We start from the raw sequence: 25528 nt of genomic DNA, 5'->3' as shown, positions 1-25528 counted from the left end.
CCTCACAGCGGGGTAAGTCGGCTGCGATACGTCGAATTCAGCTACACTATTCACGTAGCTGAATTTGCGTATCTTAAATCGACTCCCCCCTGTAGTGTAGATGTACCCTAAGAGGTGTCTGTCTCGTTTACATTTTGACAACAGCTTGTCATGCCAACACCATATTACTGAATTGAATAGAAACCTGTGTGCCTTGCACCACCTTACCTGTCTGCCTGAAAGGTAATGGGATAGCATGGGTCATTTTTTGTCCGTGATTTCTGTAGAAGAAAAAAACAACAAATAAGGTGGCTGTTGCTGACTTGCAGCTGATGTGTCTGAGGGCTTGTCTATACTACAAAATTAAGTCAACTTTATCTAATTCGACCTTGAGCCCACGAATTAATGAAGTGTGTGGCCACGCACATTGTCTCGATGGAGTGCGTCCTCACTAGCAGCACCTGCATCGATGCACAAAGCAGTGTGTCACTTTAGCTATTCCAAAGTGCAACTTGCCGCAGTGTGTTTTGGGAAGTTTGTGCAATGCCTCATGGGACCAAAACATTGTCGCAGGGGAGAATGGGAACATTGTATCGGCATCCCGTGATGCACTGTGCTCCCTCCCTCACATCAACAGCAAACAACCCAGTGGTTTTCACGCCTTCAAACCTCTGCACATATGCAATAACCCCAGAGGCATGGAGCTGGCTCAGCTGTGTGCTCTTGCTGTGAGCATCTCAAACACCTCGCGCCTTCTTCTGCAGTGTTTCCAGAGCCAAAGTAGGGTCCGCCACATGGAACATAGTGATGTCCTGCAAGCAACCCTGCTGCAAGCCATTGAAAAAAACAATTCACAGTTGCTGCTGGCTGTCACAGAGCAGCTGCACTCTGTTGAGCGCTGTTTCTGGTCCCATGAAACAAGCGCTGATTGGTGGGACCACATCATTTTGCAGGTATGGGATGACGAGCAGTGGCTGCAGAACTTTTGAATGCAGAAGGCCACCTTCCAGGAACGTTGTGCAGAGCTTTCTCCTGCCCTGCAGTTCAGCAACACAAAAATGAGAACTGCTCTGACAGTGGAGAAGTGAGTGGTTATCGCTATTTGGAAGCTTGCAACGCCAGACAGTTACCGGTCAGTGGGGAATCAATTTGGAGTAGGTAAATCAACCGTGGCAGCTGCTACAAAGGGTAGTGAGTCTCGGAAATGTGCAGGACATAGTGGATGGTTTTGCCGCAATGGGGTTCCCTAATTGCAATGGGGCGAAAGATGGCACACATATCCCCATTTTGGCACCAGACCACCTTGCCAAAGAGTACATAAACCAAAAGGGACACTTTCCAATGGTGTTGCAAGCGCTGGTGGATCACAAGGGGCATTTCACCGACATCAACGTAGGATGGTCAGGAAAGGTTCGTGACGTGCGCATCTTTAGGAACTCAGGTCTGTTCAAAAAGCTGCAATCTGGGACTTTCATTCCAGATGACAAAATTAACATTGATGACACTGAGATGCCTATAGTTATCCTGGGGGACCAAGCCTACCCCTTGCTACCATGGCTTATAAAGCCATACACCAGCTGTCTGGACAGCAGTAAGGAATGGTTCAACTGTAGGCTCAGCAAGTGTAGAATGGTGGTTGAATGAGCCTTTGGTCATTTGAAAGGGCGCTGGAGAAGTCTACTAACAAGGTTGGACCTTAGTGAGGAGAACATCCCCATGGTTATAGCTGCCTGCTGTGTGCGCCATAATATCTGTGAAAAAAAGGGGGGAAATTTTTCACAGGGGTGGGCAGTTGAGACAGATCACAATGCAGCCATTTTTGAGCAGCCAGACACCAGGGCAATAAGAAGAGCACAGCAAGGAGCGCTGCATATCCGTGAGGCTTTGAAAAGCCATCTCAAAAATGAGTCACAGTAATGTGAGCTGCTTACCGGCATTGTGCTTTCCCAAACCTTCACCTGGCTTGTATCACTGTCCCTGTAAAGCCAACCCCCTGCCTGAGCCCACTGCTTCTACTCAATAAAGAACATTTATTTCTCAAATCCATTTACTATATTTAACAAACATAGGTAAAGAGAGAGAACAGAAAGAAAAGGTAACCTTGGGGAAAAGGAGTTGTAAAGTTGGAACAGGAGAAACATTTTCAGCTGTGAAGAACAACAAGGAGTTTGGTGGCACCTTAAAGACTAACAGATTTATTTGGGCATAAGCTTTCGTGGGTAAAAACCTCACTTCTTCAGATGTTAAGAACTTAAGGTGCCACCAGACTCCTTGTTGTTCTTGTAGATACAGACTAACATAGCTACCCCCTGATATTTTCAGCTGTGTAACATAACACGCATTCCAGACCATCAAAGGTCTGTGAATGGGCACCTTCTATTCCTTGTACTCCCCTCCCGAGTTAAGTGAAAGAGATAATGGATTTTTCGCCCATGCCTCATGGAATGCTTGGGAGAGGGTAATTCTGCACCAGGTGATGCTGGCTGGCTGTCCACCAGGGGTCTGCAGAGGGACTCTACCCTCCTGCTTCTGTTCCTGCAGTTCAACCAGAGGCCTCAACATGTCTGCTTGGTCCTTCATAATCCGAAGCATCTCATCCTGCGCCGCACGCTCTCGCTCATTGGAAGCTTTCCTGCTCTCCATGTCCATGTCTAACTTCTCAGACAACGAAAACCTCCATGCTCTCAGCTCTGCGTCAGTTGTCCCGGAGGCATTCATTATCTCAGTGAACATGTCTTCCCGCATTCTCTTTCTCCTCCTTCTAATCACTGAAAGTCTACTTTCGGTGTTGGTGACCCGCCGAAGGACACATTTCCAGCTGACAGTCAGGAGAAAAAAAAATAAAGGAGCCATTGTACATGAATAAAATGTTTCAATAGCAAGGCTGTTTTCATTAAAAAAAAACCTTATTACGGTAGGTGCAAACCATAACCTAATCAGAATCCATAACCGTTCACTGTGCCATTTTGCTGCTCCAGCCATGGTGAGTAGCCCCCTCCCCCCCCCCGTCTCCTGACGGTGATAGAGGTTGAAAGGAAGATGCTGCAAGTGTCTGTATATAGACCCAGTCCTCATGCTGCTATGCTGTGTGCCACAATGATGCCAGCAGAATTAATTCAGGAGTTGTGTGGGAAAGTGTCCCACCAAGGTGGAAGAAATAAGACTGCCCTGCCCAGAAACCTTCTGCAAAAGATTGCAGAGTACCTCCATGAAAGTTTCCTAGAGATATCCATAGAGGATTCCCGGGCTATCTCAGTCCACATAAACAGTCTTTTCCAGGGGCCACCCTCTGGATAGCTGGAGCGGCCTCTTGTAAGCAGAGAACTACAGCGCCTCACTTTTTCTTCACAGTAAACATGCAATACCACCAAATGTGTGTGCCCGCTAAAGTTTAACTGGACTTTCATTTGAACTGTATACTCACCAGAGCTGCCTTCCCCAGCAATCACAGTCGGCCACCATGATGTTCTGCAACCCACAGGGCTCCAGGGTTAAAAATATTTCCTGGCTCTCGGGGGATAATGGATCCACAACTTGCCTCTCTCCCATTATCCTCCTCATTCACCATATAACTCTCCTTGTTGTCTCTAGACTCAGACACCTGTGAGGTGTCCACGTTGCTTGTGGGGGTTCTGGTAGGGTCACCCCCAAGAATCCCATGCAGCTCATTGTAGAACCGGCATGTGTGGGGTTCAGCTCCAGAACAACTATTCATCTCCCTTCCCTTCTGGTACGCTTGGCAAAGTTCTTTTATTTTCACAAAGCACTGCTGCATGTCCCTCGTGTAGCCCTTCTCCCCCATTCCACGAGAGCTCTGCCTGCACAGACTGTTCTCCCCACACAGCGATGAGATCCACCACCTCCTGTGCAGACCAGACTGGAGCGCGTTTGGGGTGTGTAGTCTCCATGATCAGCTGTGCTCAAGTTGGCATGCTCCCAGTGCTGACCAAACAGGAAATGGGAATTTAAAAGTTCCTGGGACTTTAGCAGGGGAGGGGCTGTTTCCTCTGTACCTGGCTGCAGTGCAGCAGAGTTGAGAATGATCTCCAGAGCAGTCACAGATGAGCATTGTGGGACACCACCTGGAGGCCAATTAAGTCGAATTACACAACGCTGCGTCTGCACTACCTTGTAGTCGGCCCATGAAAATCGAAATAAGTGCTACACCTCTTGCAGAGGTGGATTACAGAAGTCAACATCAGAGGCGACTTAGGTCGACATAAAGGACCCAGTAGTGTAGACACATACATTAATAGGTCGACTTAAGGCGGCTTCCTTCGACCTAACTATGTAGTGTAGAACAGGCCTTATTTATTTCAGTCTAAGTTCTAAACATAACACTGAGGACTAGATCCTTGACCACCACCTCTTTCCAGGTAGTATTGCTCAGGTAGTGCAATGCTGATGTAAAACTGCCCTAAGTGGATGGGTGGTGAACCTCTGAGTGGTGTCAGATTAACACAGCCGGCTCTGCTCTTGCCTCAGGGGGACATTCCTGGTAGGCCAGTGGAAGAAGAGTGTAGCTGAAGCAAATTGCACACCAATGGGCTTGGGCTAGTAGAGCATCCTCTGGGGAGCTGTCCCAGCAGCATTTAGGCTCCTTCAAGTTATGTTGGGGCCACACCAGCCTCCAGCTCTCCTGAATGCAGCGTGAAAAAATGGCTTTGAGACACTTCTCCATCCCTCTAGCTCCTGTACCAGCCACAGCCAAGTTGGAACCGAGAATCTGGTCCTCACTGTTCCAGCAGTATGATCCATTGTATTTTATATGAGGTGGTCAGCTTCATTAAGTTTATACTTCAGCTGAGCTACCGAATTGTTTTGCAAGCTAGTAAACCTGCTGAATAATCAACCTGTCCAACAACATTGACAGAGATTTCTAAGTGTAACAAATGGCATCCCAAGTTATGCCCTGTATCGGGGTACACTTACTGCTGTGACACCTCTTCATGGCTACGTCTAGGGAACAACTCTCTCCTGGTCTGATGTCCCCTTTGGTCTCTCACTCATGCTGCATCCCCGGTCACGCTCCAGGAGTTGCTGTGCTTCCTCTTTGTGAACCGGGATGCTCCCTCTTAGTGGCTTGGCCTTCCAGCCATGGCACTATGTGTTTTCTCTCTTCTGGAGTTTCAGAGTCTCTCCATATGAACTGTCTCAGGTCCAGTTCAGCGCCCAGACTGTGCCACTTCCCCACTGGCTGGTAGGGGAACCCAGGCTCATCCACTACTCTGAGTTCCAGCCCAGGACTCTCAAATCAGCAACCAAGATCTGCACTGTCCCGAACCTTGCCACCATTTCCCTGAGACTCTTGCTTCACCACCTCTCCAAATACACCCTACCCTCAAGGCCAGGAGCCCAGGGTTTTCCTGCTCAGCTGGGCGCCATCCTCCATTAGCGATTGTTTATCAAGCCTAATTCCCCCTCAGGTGTTTCTTATCAGGATAACTGGCATCTTCTGAGCCTCATTAATGCTTCCCAGTCTAGTATGGGGTCAACAGCCCATTACAGTTCCCCACAGCAGCAAAAATTAATTTCTGAAATGCTGTGGGTACTTTTCATCTGCAAAAGACCCATCATGTAAAATCATCAGCTATGGCCTATGTGATGATTTCAAGTCCCATATTTTCTCAATGTCAACTATTAATCTTTCCCTGCACTCATTAATTTTAGAAGATGACTAGCAAAAAAGTATCAAAGATAGCCCGCCCCAGCCACATCTCCAGCACGCATCAGAGTCCCTTCGCCTGCATGTTTTAAGACACCCTGATATCCTGTATACCCAGTGAATAATTTTGAACAACATTGTTCTGAGATGTGACTCTCCTGACACCTGCTTAAAAACTTTTCCTACTGACTAAGGGGGGATTGAATTCCCAATTCTCTCCCCACATGGAACTTTAATGATTTAAGCACATTAGCTGGATAACTAAACTTTATTAAAGCAGAGGACATTTTAGATGAAATTATGTTGATTAGAGAGATCAAATTATAAAGGATATTGTCCAAAAGGTCCGCTGAAATCAATGGTAAGACTCCAGTTGACTTTAATGAGCTTTGGATCAGGCCCAGACAGCCAGTGCTGAATTTGACTCTAAGAGCATGTGTGCTGAAGTACAGAATTTGATCAATTAATCAAGTCATCAGCCCTACTATAAAATCTGGTGAATATCCTGGAAAACGTTTGACCTCCGAGATTCCACTCCTGTTTCAAAGTGTGCATGAAGCACAATGATTTGTAATACTATCACTGTATTAACTGGTATTAAACATCACCGCATTCAAAAAGGAGAGACTGAGCAAAAAAGTAATGCATTTGCACTGATCCAGACTAAGGGCTGCCCAGTTCCAAATACATCATTGTTTCACAGCTCTGGAATTAAGGAAGAAAAAAAGTCTGAACAGAGAAAACACCAAGACCAGACATAACCCAAACAGACTTGGTGGGGAGGAAGGTTCCCTGTGCTTTGGACTCCTAATGACTTGCTGGTGTCAGCTGGTGGTCTCATAGAGATTAGCGAATGTCCTTAGATCTCTGAATACCCAAACAGCAGCAGTGCTTGCAATTCGTCTATCTCAGCGGTTCTCAAACTGCGGGTCGGGACCCACTTTGGGGTTCTGACCCCGTTGTAATGGGGTCGCCAGGGCTGGCGTTAGACTGGCTTCAGCCCTGGGTAGCGGGGCTCAGGTTACAGGTTCCCCTCCCTTGGGCTTTGACTTTGGCTCACCGCCCGGGGTTTGGCTCAGGCTTTCCCTCCCTCCCTGCCCCCCCCCCAGGATCATGTAGTAATTTTTGTTGTCAGAAGGGGAGGGGGGAGTTGCAATGCAATGAAGTGTGAGAAACCCTGATCTATCTATTAAGAAATGAGAGCACAACCAAAACCATCTGCTTTTGCTGTGACCTTAGGTTGCCTTCATTTTGAGCTGATTGTCAGCGTAGTTTAGGGTGCACATTGTAAGGCGCCCGCTAATCTGCCTTGCACCAGGGTACGTAGTTAAGAAGTGTAAAATCATAACTATTGGCTGGAGCTTGTATCTCAACCTCTCTGTTGTTTCTCTCTTCCAGTGACTGTGACTGTCGGAGGCAAGCAGCACTTGCTGGGGCTATATGATACTGCAGGGCAGGTAAATTATTTTACCTTCTTTCCTTTCTGATTTTTATTACACACATTTTTTCCATATAAAAAAATAGCATCCGTGCTATTTTGTGATGGCTGAACTGATTACCTGTTTCTTACGCAGAGATTTCAACACAAAAAACATGCCACAGACTGAATTTTTCTAACTAAAAATAAAACCAGGCTAAACTATTAGGTCTTTTACACCTCTGGCTTCTGTCACAGGCACAGAGCTCTCTTTGATGAGTCAACGATGACTAACAGTTTTCATGTAGCGGCAGCTGAGATAGAGCAAATATTTCCTATCCTGAGTATAGAAAACAGCAAATATCCAATACAACTCTGTGCGGTAACTCTCAACAGCTATTAACTTTTAAATGGCAACCACTGTAGGTAATGTTCAACATATACCTACCAGTGAAAGACTGTCACTTACAATGTAGCCTCCAATGTCTATGCCCAGTCTCAACTTACGTAATGCAATTTATGAGGCTTTTACCACCTCCCTTGCCAGACTATTCCCTGGTCTAACAGACATTCTTTTGAGAAGCGTACATGCACCTAAACTGCTGTGGCTGTCTCACTAATCCAAATTAATTAACCCAGAAAAAATGTAGAGAATTTTTTGTTAAGCATCTCATTCTCTTGCTGGTGAATCTTTCTTTGTTTACATTGTTGGGTCTGCAAGATCCTTAGAGAAGCAGCATCTAGTACTACAATGAGGCCTTTTCTTAGTAACTGTGGAATTAAGATAATGGCGACTCCAGTTTATAAACTTTGCCCTTTAATTCTTCTCTCCCCTATATCAGTCATAGGGAAACACTGTTATTCCACAGAATACTCTCTGTTCTCAATCATTGTGTCCACACAGAACTTGCACCGGTTTAACTAAATCGGTTTAAATATCCCACCTTGAGTTAAACCACTGCAATGTTCTCACGTAGACAAGCCATCGTTTCACCAGCCGTTTGGAAGCATTCATTCCCAAAGTTAACTCGTCTGAAAGGAGAGCACTGGGACCTTAGTCAGTGCCACAGAAGTCAGTAGAAAAGTTTCAGTTGATTTCAATGGACACTGGATAAGGCCCTGGATTAGCTGATGCTTCCAGCTCAGAAAACAAGCAGGAAACCTACAACTATTGCATTCTCACTTGCCCTTGAACACAATAGGCGTAAAAAGCACCATGACATGTCATTGGGGGGCACTGTTGCCTGAAGTGCAGAGGGCTCACATGAAGTTCTAGGCACCATGTGGGTTTCACATCAACCCTGCCTGCATTTGTATGCATATCTTACCAATGTGTGTGAAATTGTCATTTTTGATTGGATAAGACTCGCATGAACTGGTAGCTGATTTTCTTCAGTACTGAGCCTCACCTCTGCTTGGTGGTCCAGCAAAGACCAACCCTAGCAAACTTCAGGGCAAGGCACAGATATATTAGGACCTGATCCTTCAAACACTTCCAGGCATAATAAATGCAGTAGCAGACACCACACTACTAAGAATACGGTTACACAGATTAATAATATTCAGAGACCCCAAGCACTACAGAGAAACAGACTGTCACTACAATAAGCACTATACCTGTAGTAGGGGCTTGCAAGATTGGGTCCCTTCTGGTTTTGCTTTTGCCTGATTTGTGTTTTGTCTATTTTATTCCTTCCACACTGGCTGCTCATATTTCCGTAGGCAGCACCAGTTACTGAGTGCTAGCTGTAGTGGCTAGTTTTATATCCGTTATGGTTTGTTTGTCCTTTTTTAATAGATGATCTAAAAATAATGAACTGAAATACCTAACTACCTAAAAATCAATATTAAAAATAACTAATATAGACTGTGATCCACACTCTAGGCCCAAGCAGATGTCTAAATACAGTAAGACAAGCCTACACAGCCTGTTGTACGGCCACACTCCAGAGTCACATATACTGAGAGGCAGGGTGATCCAATGCATAGGATCAACTGGATTCTAGTTCCAGCTCGACCACTAGACACATCACCTTAATATGCCTCTCTTTCCACTCCTTCCTCCACCCTTCAGCTTGTCATGTCTAAAATGTAAGCTCCTCAGGGCAGGGTCTGTCTGTGAGTATGTGTGTGTTGCCTAGCACAAGAGGGTCCATATATATTTGTCAGGGCATCTAAGCACTACCATGCTACAAGTAATAAATAATAACCTATCACATAATTGCACATGCAATCAGGGAATGTACACATTCAATTACCCAATTTGCACATGCAAAGGATAGTTCGTTCACACAGATGCAGGATTCTGGGTGTGCTCACATTTTGCACCCTTCGGCAGTAATGCAGGGCTGTGAATATCTGGCCAGAATTTTATTCATGCCTTAAGCAACAGAGGGTCCTGTGGCACCTTTAAGACTAACAGTTAGTCTTAAAGGTGCCACAGGACCCTCTGTTGCTTTTTACAGATTCAGACTAACACGGCTACCCCTCTGATACTTGACATTCATGCCTTAATTTACCACTTCTGTCAGGCTAATCCAGAACCTTAACATTATTTTAACATGTTTTGTGTATACTCCACCTGTCACCCACTCTGTCAACGACACTTCCTTTTATTTGTTTTCCTGAGCCAAAAGAAAACACTAAGCTGTGAATCTAGCTGACAGAAATGTGTTTTCCCCTCCTTCTTGACAATCATTTTGCCATCTCCCGTGACGAAGTTCAAGTTAGCCCAGGCATGCCTGTCTCCAAGTGACACTCATTGACTGCAACTGATTTGTCGGAACCATTTTCATTTTAGATTTCAGTCCAAAGGAGACTGTCATTGAGTCAAGACATTACGGAGCATGAATCACTTCGTGATTAATAGATCATATCTTAACGGAGTCCAGAAGGTTGCTCTTTCCCACATGCTGTTGCGGGAATGACAGCTCATATGGGTTCACTGCCCCCAACACACACACACCTCCTTGAGTTGTGTGGCTTTCCAAAGAAAATCAACATGAAGTCAGAGCTAACAATAATGCTTGACATTGGCATGCTCTAAAACACATGCTGATGAACTAACAATTTAAAAATGTACCCTGGTGCAGCATTACCCTCTGTCCGTGGGAGGAGGGCTCTGGCAGGGAACTTTGGTCTCAGCTGCTTGGTTTTCTGCATCTTTGGCATGAACAATCCCAGATAGGACATTTTCAGCACCATGCTCAGGTGCAAAGTGCTTTGAGAGCCCAACACTGAAGGCAGGGAACATGGATAGAAAGACGACGGAGGAAACAGCAGCAACAAGTACACAGAGTACTCCACATATCTGAGCAAAGCCAGGCCCACCATGGCAAACAAGTGTAGGAGGCAGCGGCATTGTGTTGCACAAACCTCCCAGCCCTCTGCTACTTGCTAGAGTCATGTCCAACAATACCTGACCTGGCTCTGCCCTTTCCATTGTCAGTCAGTCAAAAGACAGCACAATCACTCAGCAGGGTATTATATTCCCTCCCCCCTCACACACACACACACACACACCGTAAGCAGCCTCATTAGCTACTAAAACGGGCTGTGAGATTGTGTCGCTCTATGGTAGTCTGGCCCCCTTCCTGAACAACTTTGCTGGAAGAGAGACTGTAGGGTAAGAAGGTGCCTGTGACAATGACACTAGAATAAGGATGTAGCTGGGTCCCAGGCCTGAACTCCACAGAAGCAAGTTCCTAGGCACTCCCATTAGCACAGAGCACTAACAGAACTAGTGGCATTTTCCAGCCTTCCAGCACGATCACCCTGGTTTAACCAGGAGATTTTCAGTGATCTGAAAGTCAAAAAGAGTCCTACAAAAAGTGGAGACTAGGTCAGATTACAAAGGATGAATATAAAACAACCATCACAAGCATGTAGGGACAAAATTAGAAAGGCCGGGGCACAAAATGAGATTAAACCATCTAGAAACAGAAAGAGTGAGAAGAAAACATTCTACAAATCCATTAGAAGCAAGAGGAAGACCAAGGACAGGGTAGGCCCATTACTCACCGAAGGGGGAAAAACAATAACAAAAAAATGTGGAAGTGGCAAAAGTGCTAAAGAACTTATTGTTTTAGTTTTCACCAGAAAGTTTAGTAGCAATTGGACATTTAACATGGTGAACACCAGTGCAAATGAGATAGGATCTGAGGCTAAAATAAGGAAAGGACAAGTCAAAAATGACTTAGACAAGTTGAATGTCTTCAAGTCGCCCAGTCCTGATGAACTACATTCTAGAATATTCAGGGAGATGACTGAGGAGATATCTGATCCATTAGAGATGAAATTTGAAAATGGGAGAGATTCCAGAGGACTGGAAGCAGGCAAATATAATGGAAATCAGGATAATCCAGGGAATTACAGACCAGTCAACTTAACTTCAGAACCCAGAAAGATAATGGAGTAAATAATCAAGCAATCAATCTGCAAATACGTAGAAGATAATAAGGTGATAAGTAATAGCATGGATTTGTTCAGAACAAATGGCGTCAAACCAACCTAATAGCTTTCTTTGACAGGGTAACAAGCCTTGTGGATTGGGGGAAGCAACAGATGTGGTATATCTTGACTTTAGTAAGGCTTTTGATACTCTCACATGACCGTCTCATAAACAAACTAGTGAAATACAACCTGGATGAAGCTACTATAACGTGAGTGCATATCTGTTAGAAAACCGTTCCCAGAGAGTAGTTATCAATGGTTCACAGTCAAGCGGTAAGGACATGTTGAGTGGGGTCCTGCAGGGATCAGTTCTGGATCCGGTTCTGTTCATGAATGATTTAGATAATAGCATAGAGAGTATGCTGATAAAGTTTGCGGATGATACCAAGCTAGAAGGAGTTTGCAAGTGCTTTCGAGGATAGGATTAAAATCCAAAATGATCTGGACAAACTGGAGAAATGTTCTGAAGTAAATAGGATGAAATTCAATGAGGACAAATCCAAAGTACTCCACTTAGAAAGGAACAATTAATTGCACACATACAAAATGGGAAATGACTGCCTAGGAAGGAGTACTACGGAAAGGGATCTGGGAGTCATAGTGGATCACAAGCTAAATATGAGTCAACAGTGTAACAGTGTTGTGCAAAAAAAAAGCAAACATCATTCTGGGATGTATTTGCAGGAGTGTTGTAAGCAAGACATAAGAAGTAATTCTTCTGCTCTACTTTGTGCTGATAAGGCCTCAGCTGGAGTACTGTGTCTAGTTCTGGGTGCCACAATTCAGGAAAGATGTGGACAAATTGGAGAAAGTCCCAGGGAGAGCAATAAAAATGATGGAAGGTCTAGAAACCATAACCTATGAGGAAAGATTGAAAAAGTTGGATTTGTTTACACTGGAGAAGAGAAGACTGAGAGGGAATGTGATAACAGTTTTCAAGTACATAAAAGCTTGTTACCAGGAGGCAGGAGAAAAATTGTTCTCTTTATCCACTGAGGACAGAACAAGAAGTAATGGGCTTAAATTGAAGCAATAGCGGTTTAGGTTGGACATTAGGAAAAACTTCCTCACTATAAGGGTGGTTAAACACTGGAGCAAATTACTTAGGGATGTTGTGGAATCTCCCATTGGAGGTTTTTAAGAACAGATTAGACAAATACCATCAGGAATGGTCTAGTTATTACATAGTCCTGCCTCTAGTGTAGGGGACTGGACTAGATGACCCCTCAAGATCCCTTCCAGTTCTAAACTTCTGTGATTCTAAGATCATACTGCGTGGGAATGAAAGTAATTCTGAGTCCTTTTAATAAATATTAACAATACCTAGCTCTTATATAGCATTTGCCATCCATAGATCTCAAAGCTCTTTACAAAGCAGGTGTCAATATCCTCATTTGACAGATGGGGAAACTGAGGCACAAAGCGATGAAGTGTCATGCCCACGGTCATCTGGTAAACCAGTAGAAGAACTGTAAGCAGAACCCTTTATCATCCTGAAAGCCAAGATTACAGGGCATGGGATTGCCTTATGAAAATCAAGACATACCAGGAAGGGGTGGGAGGAAGGGATTGTAAAATAGTGTATTAGATTAAGAGTTCTCAACCTACAGGTTGAAACCCCAAGTGGGGCACATGGACAGGTCTATGGAGGCACAAGCACCTTTCCTATCTGTCTGGTTAGACTGGCGCAGGGTGGGTAGGATGTCCTGAACGTTTTGCTGCTGTAACCTGGAGGTCACAGTGTGAGAAAAGATCTGGACAACTGTATTAGTTATGTGTATGGCTAATGAGCGCGTCCACTGTTACTTTAGCTGGGATAAAATCATTTTGATATGCCCCATGCTTTAGGGCACAAATCCAATGGCCAGCTGGGAGCACAGGAACATAGGACTTGCCAGGCTGGATCAGACCCAACGTCTGTCTAGTGCAGGATCCTGTCTCTGACAGTGGCCGGCCCCGGATGCTTGTGAGGTATTCTGGACCCCGTAAAGATCTAATCCTGATCTCAAAGAGTTAGAGATCAACGAAAGCCCCAACACACAAGCTTTCATATCCCTTCCAAAATTTGTTGTTATTAAAAACAACAACTCTGGATATTCCCCATATCCAGCAAAATGCCCAATCCCTTTTTGAATCTTGTTAAGTTCTTGGCCTCAGTGACTTCCTGCAGCAATCCAGCACTATCCAATGGGCAGGTGATCCCAATGGTTTATTACAGGTTTCCTTCCACCTGCCCCGTGAGCAGCTGATAGTGGGCCCTGTCAGATTCAGAATGCAAATCTGACCTGGTACGGCAATTCCTGTGGTCCCAGGGAGTTGGATAACATGAGAGTCCTAGATCTACTGTTCCCTTGACATGAAGCATAACTCCCATGTTTGTCAGTGTCATCCTGAGCTACTAATGTGTATTGACAGTAGACTACTGTGTGTAATCTGTAGGTATCCTTTCTCTTCCAACCTATTGCTTATATAATGTCCCGTGCTGCAAACACAAAATGAGAACAAACAGTCCTCATAAGCTCCAAAGTGACAAGCAAAATACACCTCTACTCCAATATAACGCTGTCCTTGGGAGCCAAAAAATCTTACCACTTTATAGGTGAAACCGCGTTATATCGAACTTGATTTGATCTGCTGCAGTGCGCAGACCTTCCCCTCCCCAGAGCACTGCTTTACCACATTATATCCGAATTTGTGTTATATCAGGTCGCGTTATATCGGGGTAGGGGTGTAAAATGAAATGAACCTTCTGAAAGGACCTGTCACCATTATGCAGAATGTTCATAGCTTTTAGTCTGTGATTTTTAACAGCACAGTAAGTTTCAACCCCTCTAAATAGGCAAGTCTTGAATTTTTAAAACATATATTTAGCCAACTGATTTCCAAGGTCCCAAATAATAAAAAAAAGATACCTAGAGTATCTGCTGCCACCTTGTGGTTATCCCAAAGATCTGTTTTGTAACAAATAAACTAAAAGTGTATGAAAAGTCAATTGCCAAGCAGCTCCCAGGACCAGCCCATGGTGATTGTGAATAAGTGTGTTTACCCTCGGAGAAGTCATCGGCTTTAATGTTCTCGATGTAAAGGATTTCATTGGTTAAAATATCATGTAATAGGGTCGGCATGAGGCCAAGCCTCTGACACTCACATTATCCCTCCTCCAAGCCACACAAAACTCAGCTGCCAAGATCACCTCATTGTTCCATTAATCAGATAACGGCCCTCCACTGCATCAAGTGGAAGCTTCTGGTCATCCTCAAGCATATGTCCATCCCTCCCTGCTTTGTCTCTTGTCAGTCACATCATGTTCTCTGCTCCACCAGCAGTGGTGTGGCCTCGTTTAGCTGATTCTCCCACAAGTGTCTTTGCATTTTCTTTCATGCTAATCCCTGCACATGGAACATCCTCCCTGATCTGATAAGACAGGCCATTTCCTTCTCACCAATCAATCCCTCCTCGAGACCCACACCTGCCTCGACCCCTTCAAAATACTGGTCAGTTAATAATCACTAGGTAGGGAAGCGGCTGGGGATTGTTTATACTTTTTTTTAAAAGTCGGTGGTGAGGGGGTACTAGCAGCGTTTGGGCCAGCCAGCACCCTGCCAAGCCTACTAGAACACGGTCGCCCATTACCCCGCTCTTTGTCTTTTGGGATAGAAACTGCATTTTCCTTTACCCTCGCACAGTGCATATATGATGGCCGCCATCTTGCCTGATACCAGGGATTGAACCGGACACCTCCAGCGCCAAAAGCTTAAGTCTGCACATTTTAAGATGATGGGTAGGCAGTATAGCTAACCCCTGGAACAGCCTCACAATCGAGGTACAGAGGGACACACAGCACCACACCGAGCAGTGGGTGACTCCCAGGATATAAAAAATGAAAATATTTCAGCTAATTAAAGACCCTGCGCTGTGACATGGCCCACGCTTCCATCCTGGAGGAGGCAGCAGCAGAACATTTCCCCTGAGGTTTCTGTGCGGCAGCTAGCTCTACTCCCTGTGAGTCAGGGACGACCACATTAGATGAGGGTCGCCAGGTATGAGCTAGGCCAGGAGGTGCTGGAGCCACACTTATGCCAATCCAATGACTCAAAAAGCCTAAGTAGGGATCCAGAGGGGCAGCCAACACTAACTACACCCACAGGCTAACACCATCCACACGAGAGCTGTGCTGCATCCCCCATGCCTTTGGGGTTGGCTGACAAAGTCCCATTACTCTGGCTTTGAAAGGGAAACAGGTTAATGCCCCTACTGTATCCCCCAACCACACACACACACACACACAGGAGGAAAAGTCATGAGTAAATAGTCAGAGTTAGGCCTCGCAAGGATTCACGAGTAAGAACGCCCCCTAGCTGGTCCGAAAATTATTGTCAAAATGAAGTTTTGATGGGAAAAGTTTGTGGGGGAGGAAACATGAAATTTCCAGTCAACATAGACAGGGACCATCCTTGCGTAATGTTTTGTCAGATAGTATGGGGTAAAACCTACGGATGCCAGGGTTCAGCCACGACCAGCTGACAGGATGGTTCACACACCTTGTCCTTGTCTACGCTGACTGTGGTGTCGTGGTTGATGCCCCGGTGGTTAATTCAATTCCTCAAAGGCATGTCCTAGCACAGCCTGACAAGCTCTCCTAGTAATGAACGCTTGTGTTTGCTGACCCAATCAACATGGGATGAGGAGGAGGGCAGGACTGGATTAAGGCAAGATGATGTCCTGGGCACACCAGGATACAGAAGCCCCTCCGCAGTCCTGCCCCCACTGGAGTGGCAGTGACAGATGCCCCTCCCCTCCCCCCCCCCCCCCCCGAGAGACAGGGGCAGCAGCATGTGACCCTTTTTTCTCCACCACCCAAAGAATGGCAGCTGGGACCCCCCTCTCCTTGGGAGCAACAGGGATGCCCTCTCCAACCCAGAGAGACAGGAGTGGCAGCACTGCAGGGGCGGGGTCCTAGTACTTACTCCAGCAGCTGGGATATCTTGGTCAACCAGACCCCTCCACATTCTCCTTCTCCAGTCCTGCCCCATTCAGAGCCCTCAGTCAGGGTGGTACAAGATGCATGGGGCAGTTCACATCTCTCAGAGCTATTGCTTCAGGCTGTCTGTAGACTAAGGCTTAGTCTACAATAGCAACTAAGTATAACTACGTAGTTATACCAATCTAACCCCTCCGCAGACAGTGCTGAGTCGACTGGAGGGCTTCCGCCTCTCAGGGAGGTGGATTAACTACACCGATGGGAGAAGCTCTCATGTCAGTGCAGGTAGCGTCTTCACTAAGTACTTCAGCTGTGCAGCGCTGTAAGTGTAGACAAGCCCTCAGGCAGATCACTCAGCCTCAGTTACACTCAATTAATATTTTCAAACTTTTCTTCACAACCATGAGAACTTACATGTCTTAAATTCTGATATAATCACATGACTCCAGGTGCTGGGGCCCTAGGCACAGGCTGATATTGCTTGTGCCTTAATTCAGCCCTGGCATAGGGTGATCATTTGTTCCCATGCTGTGTTTTTATACATTTGCTGAAGGAAACAGGTAACTTTACAAGTAATTTTTGAACCACTTGCAGGAAAATTGGGAAACGCTAGCTTCCACCCAGCCTCTCCAATATGAATTTCACTTGTCCAAGAATGGGCCTGTGAGATTCCATATGCTGTTACTCCAGATTCATTTATCTATTTCACATGGATTGCAAAATCCAATTCTCGAGACTGGGAAGGGACCCAAATTTGTCCTTCTAACAAGCTTCCCTGTTATCAAATCAGCTAACTACATGGAATGTCTGTGCTTTGAGGTAACTGAATGCTGCTCTCTGCACAGCCTCGGGGGCAAGATGACATCTCTTCTCACAAGACAGGGGCCTGTGGAAATCTCAAATCACCTTGAGTCACAAACGGGATCCGAGCTGCCGCTACATTTCCAGGATGAGAGTTTCTCATTCTGATTGACATGGCACTGGAGATAGCATGATGTAACTGAACAGCCTAAAGGCCCATTTTTGTTGTGCATAGTCATGTCTGTAGCATTTTTGAGGTTTTATACACCCTGCACATAACACCAACTGTAAAATGCATGGCATGAATGTCCTCTACAGATGTTATCTGGCTCCAAGGACAATGGCAGTCAAATAATAATTCCTAGGATTATGGTATATTGAAGGCTGAGGCCAATATGCGCAACCTAAAGAGCTGTTTTTACCCCAAGGTATTTCTTCTTTTACTGTTCAATGGCATTGAAGGTATCCCTTTTAGCTTATCTCCCTGGTACACTGGAGTCACTATGAAAACAGAATACCCCCTCCGCTGCCTGTCTGCGCAAAGCCCAGGTAAAAAGGGGTTCAGAGACTGACTCAGCTGCGGGATACCTCCTCCGCCCCTTCGCAGTGGTCGGTCCAACCCCTGGAATTTATCAGCTCTTACTGACATTCAGTGACAATGTTGGGCAACTCATAAAGTGCTTGCAGATGCTTGGTTACGCAGATTGTGAGACCCATTGCTAACACCTGCCTTTGCTCTCTGATAGGAGGACTACAATCAGCTGAGACCTCTCTCCTATCCCAGCACAGATGTGTTCTTGATCTGTTTTTCTGTGGTGAACCCTGCCTCTTACCACAACGTCCAGGAAGAGTGGGTGCCTGAACTGAAAGTCAGCATGCCGCATGTGCCTTATGTGCTCATAGGAACACAGGTAGCTACTAACTGGGAAGCCTATTGACCAGCACAAGGGGTCTGGAACTCTACAGTCAGGTGGGCCTTGTGAAACCTCAAAGCAAGGTGGAACTTACCCAGATTGAGGTTTGGCGGCAGTCCTGGGGTCCCCTGAAAACTCTGCTGTTCTGCACACACCTGCTTCCACTCTGGCAGACCTGATACCAAACTTGCAACTCAAAGGAAACCTAAGGGGCTGCAACTCACATGAACTGAAACAAGCAGGCTTCCCCAAGCCCCATGCAAACGTAATGCATCTAGCTGCCCAACCCTCTGAAGGATCACTACACTGGAGCAGGAGGTATAATTCCCAGGTCAAGAAGACATACCCAGACTAGCTCCGATTGAGCCAGCACACTAAAAATAGCAGGTAGCTGCAGCAGGGCAAGCAGCAGTATGGGCTAGCCACCCAAATACAATCCCGTCTGAAACCCTAGATACATACTCAGGCTGGTGATTCCACCTCACTACTCACACTGCCTCGGCTGTACTTCTATTTCCCGTGCACTAGCTTGATCAGAGCTACCACAGCTATGTCTACCCATTTAGGAAATTACACCTCTAGCTCTACTGTACCCATATTCTGTGCTAGGGCTCCTCAATATCACTGTGATTTTTAACTAAGCTTTAAATTCATTGTATTTTTCTGGAGTGGGGGAGCCAACGTTCGCCCCCTTCCCTGAATAGCCTTCCTGGAGCCAACAAGGATTAACAACCTCTTTAGAGCCAATACAGCTCCTCCTAGACCAGCCAGCCCTGCTGAGAGTACTTTCTTCCCCCAGAGTTTACCTAGGGATTGTCAGAGTGGATAAGACCCATGATTCATCCAGTCCAGTATCCTGTCTCTGACAGTGGCCAGCACCAGCTGTTTCGGAGGAAGGTGTAAGAACCACAGAGTAAACACATTGGCAAAGCTAGGTCATGGACAGCCAGATCTAGTGGTCAGAGCCAGAATCCATAGTCAGGATTCAAGAGTCAGCTGTAGGACATCAGAGGCAGGAGACAAACCACAAGTTTGTAACCACAGTCAGGCTGGGTCAGGATACCAGGGTGTTAGAGGCAGGAGACAAAGCAGAGATCAGAACCACAAGTCAGAGGTCAGGAGCTAAGCCAGGTCGGATGCCAGGAAGCCTACGCAGGGGAGCAGGAAGCACACAGTCCAGAGCAGGCTGGATCCCAGTTGTTCAGACAGCTTCCTGTTCCTGTTGCTGGCTTAAGTAGGGCCAGCAGGCCAATCAGCTGCTCTGTGGCTCCGCCAATAGGACGTCAGGGGAGGAGCCTCAAACTGGGGCTGGGCTTCATGAGTCCTGGGTCAGCAGCTGTCAGCAGGCTACCAAGAGGAAGGTTGAAGCATGGCTGTTCCTGTGAATCCTTTGGCCCTGGGTTTGAGCCCTGTGGGTCATGATGCAGATGTGGGATAATCTGCCCACCTCATTCGGTCTCATCCTGATCCCTAATAAACCTCATGCTTCAGGGCCTAAGTCTAACATCTCTCTCAAAGGAAGGATCTCCCCTCCTTGGGAGAAAGAGACTGAACCAACCCAGAAATCAGAGCCAGATCAATTATTATTGTTATTCACTCTCAAGCTGCGGAGCAGAGTAGTAGGCACATGACCACCAGTTCAGACCTGTATTTTTCGTTGTCATAATCGTCCTCCAAATGTCATCGGAAATCCCCAACTCAGAGGGTCCCGCCTGCCAAATGGGTAGGCATGAGCTCTGACCTACTGTCGAATGGTCATATTAAGATGGATACATTCTGCAGAGCTGGGTTTTTAACATCAGTCACTCTGTTGCCAAAACATTTGTGAGATTCAGCTAGGCCAGTTCTACAGCAACAGCTAACTCACCACACCCACTCTTTGTGGAGGGTCTAATCCTGCAAGGTGCCAAGCATCTCCTGAGAAGCACTGAACACCCTTTGGTGGGAGCTGAAGGTGCTCCTGCCTCTTGCAGGATAGGCCACAAGCCTATAAAAATATTTGGAGAAAAATCAAGGTTTGCCAAATGAGTAAAACATTTTTTCAAACTTCTAAAAGGATGCTGCAAATAACGGTGAGTTAGAAATACATTCGATCCTTTATACCAAGATCTTTTGGAGGCAGTTTTGCAGAATAGCATTTCACTGGACAATCAGTATCCTACTTAGTCCCTCTTTAGTAAGGTGTAAAAACTCATATTCTCTTTTTTTTTTTTAAAAACTGCAGTTGTGGCAATCAGAGATTAATATCAAAGTGACCCACAATTAAATGTTTTGTTTCAGTTCAACAAACCAAAATGTTTCACGTGGGGCAACCTGACCCAGAACTAAATACTTAATTTTAACAGAAATTTTTTTTTTAAATTGCAAAATTAAGATTTTCCTCTGGAAAATTTCAATTTTGCAAAAATTGCATTTTCCATCAAAAAACATTGACGGAAAATTCCCAACCAGCTCTAATACATAGAATTAAGCCTATATGCCTCTTACACAATGTCTTTTTTCTCTCTTTTCTGCTTTGACCAGAAACTAGAAAGGAGACATTGAGGCCACATGTGTGTGCATATACACAGCGAGTGAGCGAGAGAGATACATTATGAACCACCTTTTAAAAAAAAATTATCATCTCTAATAGGGGAGAAATGGGGGTGTCACTGAAATATTCGTTCTAGCATGGGGCTGTGGCGCCAACTCATCCACAGGAATGTTGTGTTTAGCACGGTGTGTATGTGTGTTTTACTGCTAGATTGATCTTCGTGACGATCCCAAAACTTTGGCTCGACTACTTTATATGAAGGAGAAACCCCTCACTTACGAACATGGAGTGAAGCTGGCTAAAGAGGTATCATTGTTTTGCATGTCCCTATTGTTAGGACCCAGGCTGCAGAATAGTTTGGCCATAACTTTAGTTTCTGTATATTTCACTCAAATCCAATTCTTTCATTTTTTCCTCCATTTTCACTAACTTGGACCCAAACTAAAACCTCAATTCCAAACACACTGAATTTTGCAAGTCTCTAGTCTTACCTTGATTGTTCTGCAATCCCACTAATAAATCTCTGATAGATAACAAGCACATTCCATACAGGAGACATCTGAATGAAATGAAACATCTAATGTTCTTATGTTTGATTTAGGATCAGCCACTGCAGTGTTTTACCGTATTTGGTCATAACAAAACGGATACATAACAGGTTGTTTTACACATCACGGTAAAACAAACTGTACGTTGTGTATGTTATTCGTTTATGTGAGCCTATAAAGACATTCCGTGGTTTTCCTGGGAGAAAATGTACATCTGTGTTTGGCAAAGTAACATTAGTCGCTGCAAAAAAAAAAAAAAAAATGAATCGCAAACTACAAAAGCTGCATTTAGGCTGTAGAGATGGGAATGAGCTGGAAAGTTCTCATCTGGACTGGAGCAGTCCCAAAGTTTCAGTGTGTTTGGATCCAGCTTTTTAGCACTAAGGCCCATATGTAGAAGACGGTTACTAAAGCTTGTCTAAAATAACACGCTCGTATGTATTCTCTCTGGTGCTACATGGGCTAATCACAATGGGACAAATTCTACTCTTAGTCACTCCCATACAAACACAACCCGCCTGATTCTCGTTTACACACTTAAGGCCACTTTACACAGCTAAGTACGGGAGCCATAAAAAAGACTCAGGCCCATAGACCTCTATTTGATGGGATCTTCTTTTCAGTTCATAATGTATTATTGCTCTGGGTAAGGAGAAGGGATGGAGAAATGAACATGAAATACGTATGTACATCAACGCCAGCAGCATCTGCATTCAGACACAAGCACGTTCCAGCTCGTCACTGCACGTATTGATTATGCGGATATTTAGTCGGAGGGTTCTAAAAGACCAAGCAGAGCTAAAAAGCAGGAGGACTTGCATTTATCCAAATTCATTTCCACAGGCAGGCTCAAGGTCCACACTACACGTGTGCAAGTGCCCACAGAACAGGAGGGTATTTTTGACTCAGTGGCATGCCCCCGTCAATCACCCTGAGCCTGTAGAAGCGCCTCCGCAACGGCTTCATCTCTGTGGAGTTTGATAGGGTAGGCCGAGAGCATGGAAGGGGAGCTAAGGATAGTTATGTTAAGTGACTCAACCACACTGCCAGGGAGCACTTGAGCCAATGCCTCCTGGAAACCCTGCGATCCATCCAATGCCTCCTGGAAACCCTGAGATCCAGCTTCTTCTGTTCAGAGGAACCCCTATGCAGTGGAAGAGTTCCTACAAACTCTCAGCTGGCATACATGGAGCTTCCTCTTTCTGGCCAGCCCCCCGGCAGACTGTTGCTCCCTCCACATCTCCCTCTGCACTGAGACAATGCTCTGGCATCTATTCTCAATTCCTGTCCCACAAGGCCTACTGGTAGTCCCATGATCAGATAGGAAGCCAGGCCCAAGGCAGAGCTAGGACTTTAATCCATCTTAAAGGCATGGCTCACTCTATATCAGGGAGTTATGTGCACATGAGGACAACAGGATCTGTGGGTCATAAACATGTCCTATTGTCTTCTTCTCCAAACTGTGTATTTATGACCTCTCTCGCTCTGTCTTTCTCTCCTGCTTAAGATTGGAGCACAGTGTTATTTGGAATGTTCAGCCCTGACACAGAAAGGCCTTAAAACAGTCTTCGATGAAGCAATCCTCACCATTTTTCACCCTAAGAAAAAGAAGAAACGCTGCGTGACGTGCCACAGCTGCTGTACAGTTGTATGAGGTCACTTGAAAAGCAAAGCAGGACAGTGCTATTGTTCAACTAAACCCCCCAGGTTAGAATGGCAATGAGCGTCACACGCAAACTGAAATGGGGAACATGACCAGAAAGGAGACCTATTAAATCATATACGATTCCTCCATTCTGTGAAACCTCAGGCTGTAACATGTTAGCCAGCTAATGTCTATTTGCTTTCCTAACCCTATAGAGCTGTATGCAGCCTGTTCCCACACTATGCTCATTTGCACTGAGCCAGTATAAAACAGGATGTCTGCTAATGGCTGACTCTGAATCAGGTTAGGGTGCTGTGTTGAAAACTTTAAAGACACTGTAAAACCACCAAGAAAAACTTCATTTGTGGCCTTAAGCAAGAATTGATCAAAAGTATAAATTTATAATACTTAAGAATTAAATATGAATGGATCAAAAGCACTGAGAAATCATTAGGAGTTTAATATGTAATCATATACATTATATATAGGATATACTTTCAAATTACTTTTCTTTATAAAATACTCACTAATTTCAGGATCTACTTTAGTTTGTTTAAAATGACATGAAAGCAAAGCGGTAGTGACTCCAATTCCCAGTCATTTAACTCATGTTACAGCATCAAGCCATCAAAATGGATCAATATTTACCTCCAGATTGAAGGAATGTTCTTTTTACTACACAAAATGACAAATATCGCTGTTTTACACAGAATGTGTCCAGGCTGGGCCAGGAGGTTTTCAGAAGCTGGGTGAGGGAAAACAGTGTAAGTGAAAAACTGTAGCATAAATTTGCAGAAACAAAGTGATCATATCAACAAAAAATCTTGTGACAGACATGAAAAACCAGGGAGATGTTGCATTAGCATGAGTATTATAAAGTCACTCTACAGATTGGGTGCATTTCCACATCTCACCCAGTGGATGAAAACAAAAACAAACAAGCCAAAGTCACATTAATGTGAAGTGCTTTACAATGATCCAGTTGCCTTATTTGAAATAGTTTTTTAGAAATGATCTTGTGTAAAGGTATTAATTGGAGCGGACTTTTAAACATGTCTATTTACTGTAGTCCTCTCTCTGCTCTTCATTGCTTTGTCTGTGTCGTCCATGTTCATTATTGCAATTAGCAGTTAAGGTATAGTGTGGGTATGCTACTCAGGAACTTTCTTTCAGACAATATGCAGGATGATGTGCTGCGGCATGCAGTCCGGAGACAGGAAGCCTGAACCTCAAGGGAATGAAAGCTGACAATAAGCACTCTTTACTGTTGAATAAAGTGGGCCTTTTTGCTAAGGTTTCTCCAGGGAGCCTGTTGTTTTGCACATCACAACAAGATGCCGTTATACCACAGACACTCGGAGGTGAACTGTGAGGGTGTCTTATTACTTACATCTGCCTACGAGTGCCTTGGAAATGCCCATGTAGCTGTCTTGTTATGGATTTCATTTCTGATCGTACCTCTCCAAGGCATACAATTACAGTGCCAGCAAATCCATGTTTCTAGATCTATAAAGTAATTCCCTGAAAAAAGCAACAGCCAGAGTCAGTGTTTCCAGCCCTAGTATGGAACTGCACCCTCTCTCACCAGCAAAGTACTAGCACGGGGATTAATTTACCCACCCAGTGCTTGGAACAGCCAGCATTCTCCTCTTCGGATGTACTGTACAGTGCTTGAGTCTACAGAAGGGCAGCTAGACAGCCTCTGCCATTAACAGGAGATTGGGGAACCAATCCTACAGTCCTTACTCAGGCAAAACTCCCACTGGCTTCAGTGGGATTTTGAGTAAGGACTGTAGCATTCGGCCCAAAGTAAGCAACACCATAGATACAAGGCTCAATCCCATATTCATTGCAATCAAAGACAAAACTCCCATTGACTTCAGTGATGACAGTATCCTTTACTACACAGATATTTATAGAAGGTTTTCCTATGTGAGATCGTTGTCATTATATTGTAAAAGCCTTGCTCTGGATTCCAGCTGCACGGCGCCCATTAAAATCAGTGGGGAGTACATGGCTAGAATGTACTGGGTGTAACTTAAGGGTAAATGAAGCAATTTCTGTTTTAGTAAATGCAACTCATTAGAATTCAAGGGCCCTCAATCCTAAGGACACTAATTTATGCTTTGCCGTTGACTCTAAGAGGAGCAGGATCAGATGCCAAAACATTTATATCAGTACAGGTCTCCCATTATCTCCGAGACGCAAGGGATATTTAGCTATGGTATTGGTAAATAAGCGTCTTTTGCTATATTATTGCTAAGGATACGATTCTGTCGTGGAGGTCAAGGATTCCATGACTTTCTGGGACCTCCGGGACTTCTTCCAGGGCAGGGCTGGAGCAGGTGTCATCCCCAGGACCGCCAAAGCAGCAGCTCCAGGGCTGAAGCAACGGCCAACGTTGAGTCAGTCCCACTGGGGCTGAAGCTGCAGCTGTCAGCCCCTGCCACAGGAGCAGCAGCAGGATTAGAGCAGCGACCAGTGGTCAGCCCCACTGGGGCCGCTGGAGCAGATAGCTGGTGGTTGATCTCAGGGTCACCAGAGCAGCAGTCCCCCAGCCTCTGGAATGGCAGCCGGTCCCAGGACCACCAGA

The 25528-nt window shown here is 45.2% G+C and overlaps 1 protein-coding gene across 1 annotated transcript in view; it reads left to right on the top strand.

Annotated features, from left to right (window-relative positions):
* RHOJ (ras homolog family member J) overlaps positions 1-24001 on the top strand; it is a 72117-nt gene extending 48116 nt beyond the window's left edge. Inside the window, exons 2-5 of the mRNA XM_008168225.4 lie at positions 7043-7101; positions 18042-18206; positions 20953-21048; positions 22798-24001. Coding sequence (XP_008166447.1) covers positions 7043-7101; positions 18042-18206; positions 20953-21048; positions 22798-22944 — 467 coding nt within the window. The 3' untranslated portion in view covers positions 22945-24001. The remainder of the gene's footprint in view (positions 1-7042; positions 7102-18041; positions 18207-20952; positions 21049-22797) is intronic.
* Positions 24002-25528: the final 1527 nt, after the last annotated feature.

This window comes from Chrysemys picta, chromosome 4 (assembly GCF_011386835.1).
Source record: "Chrysemys picta bellii isolate R12L10 chromosome 4, ASM1138683v2, whole genome shotgun sequence".
NCBI classification, from domain to species: Eukaryota; Metazoa; Chordata; order Testudines; family Emydidae; genus Chrysemys; species Chrysemys picta.
This window is presented reverse-complemented; position numbering and strand designations above follow the sequence as displayed.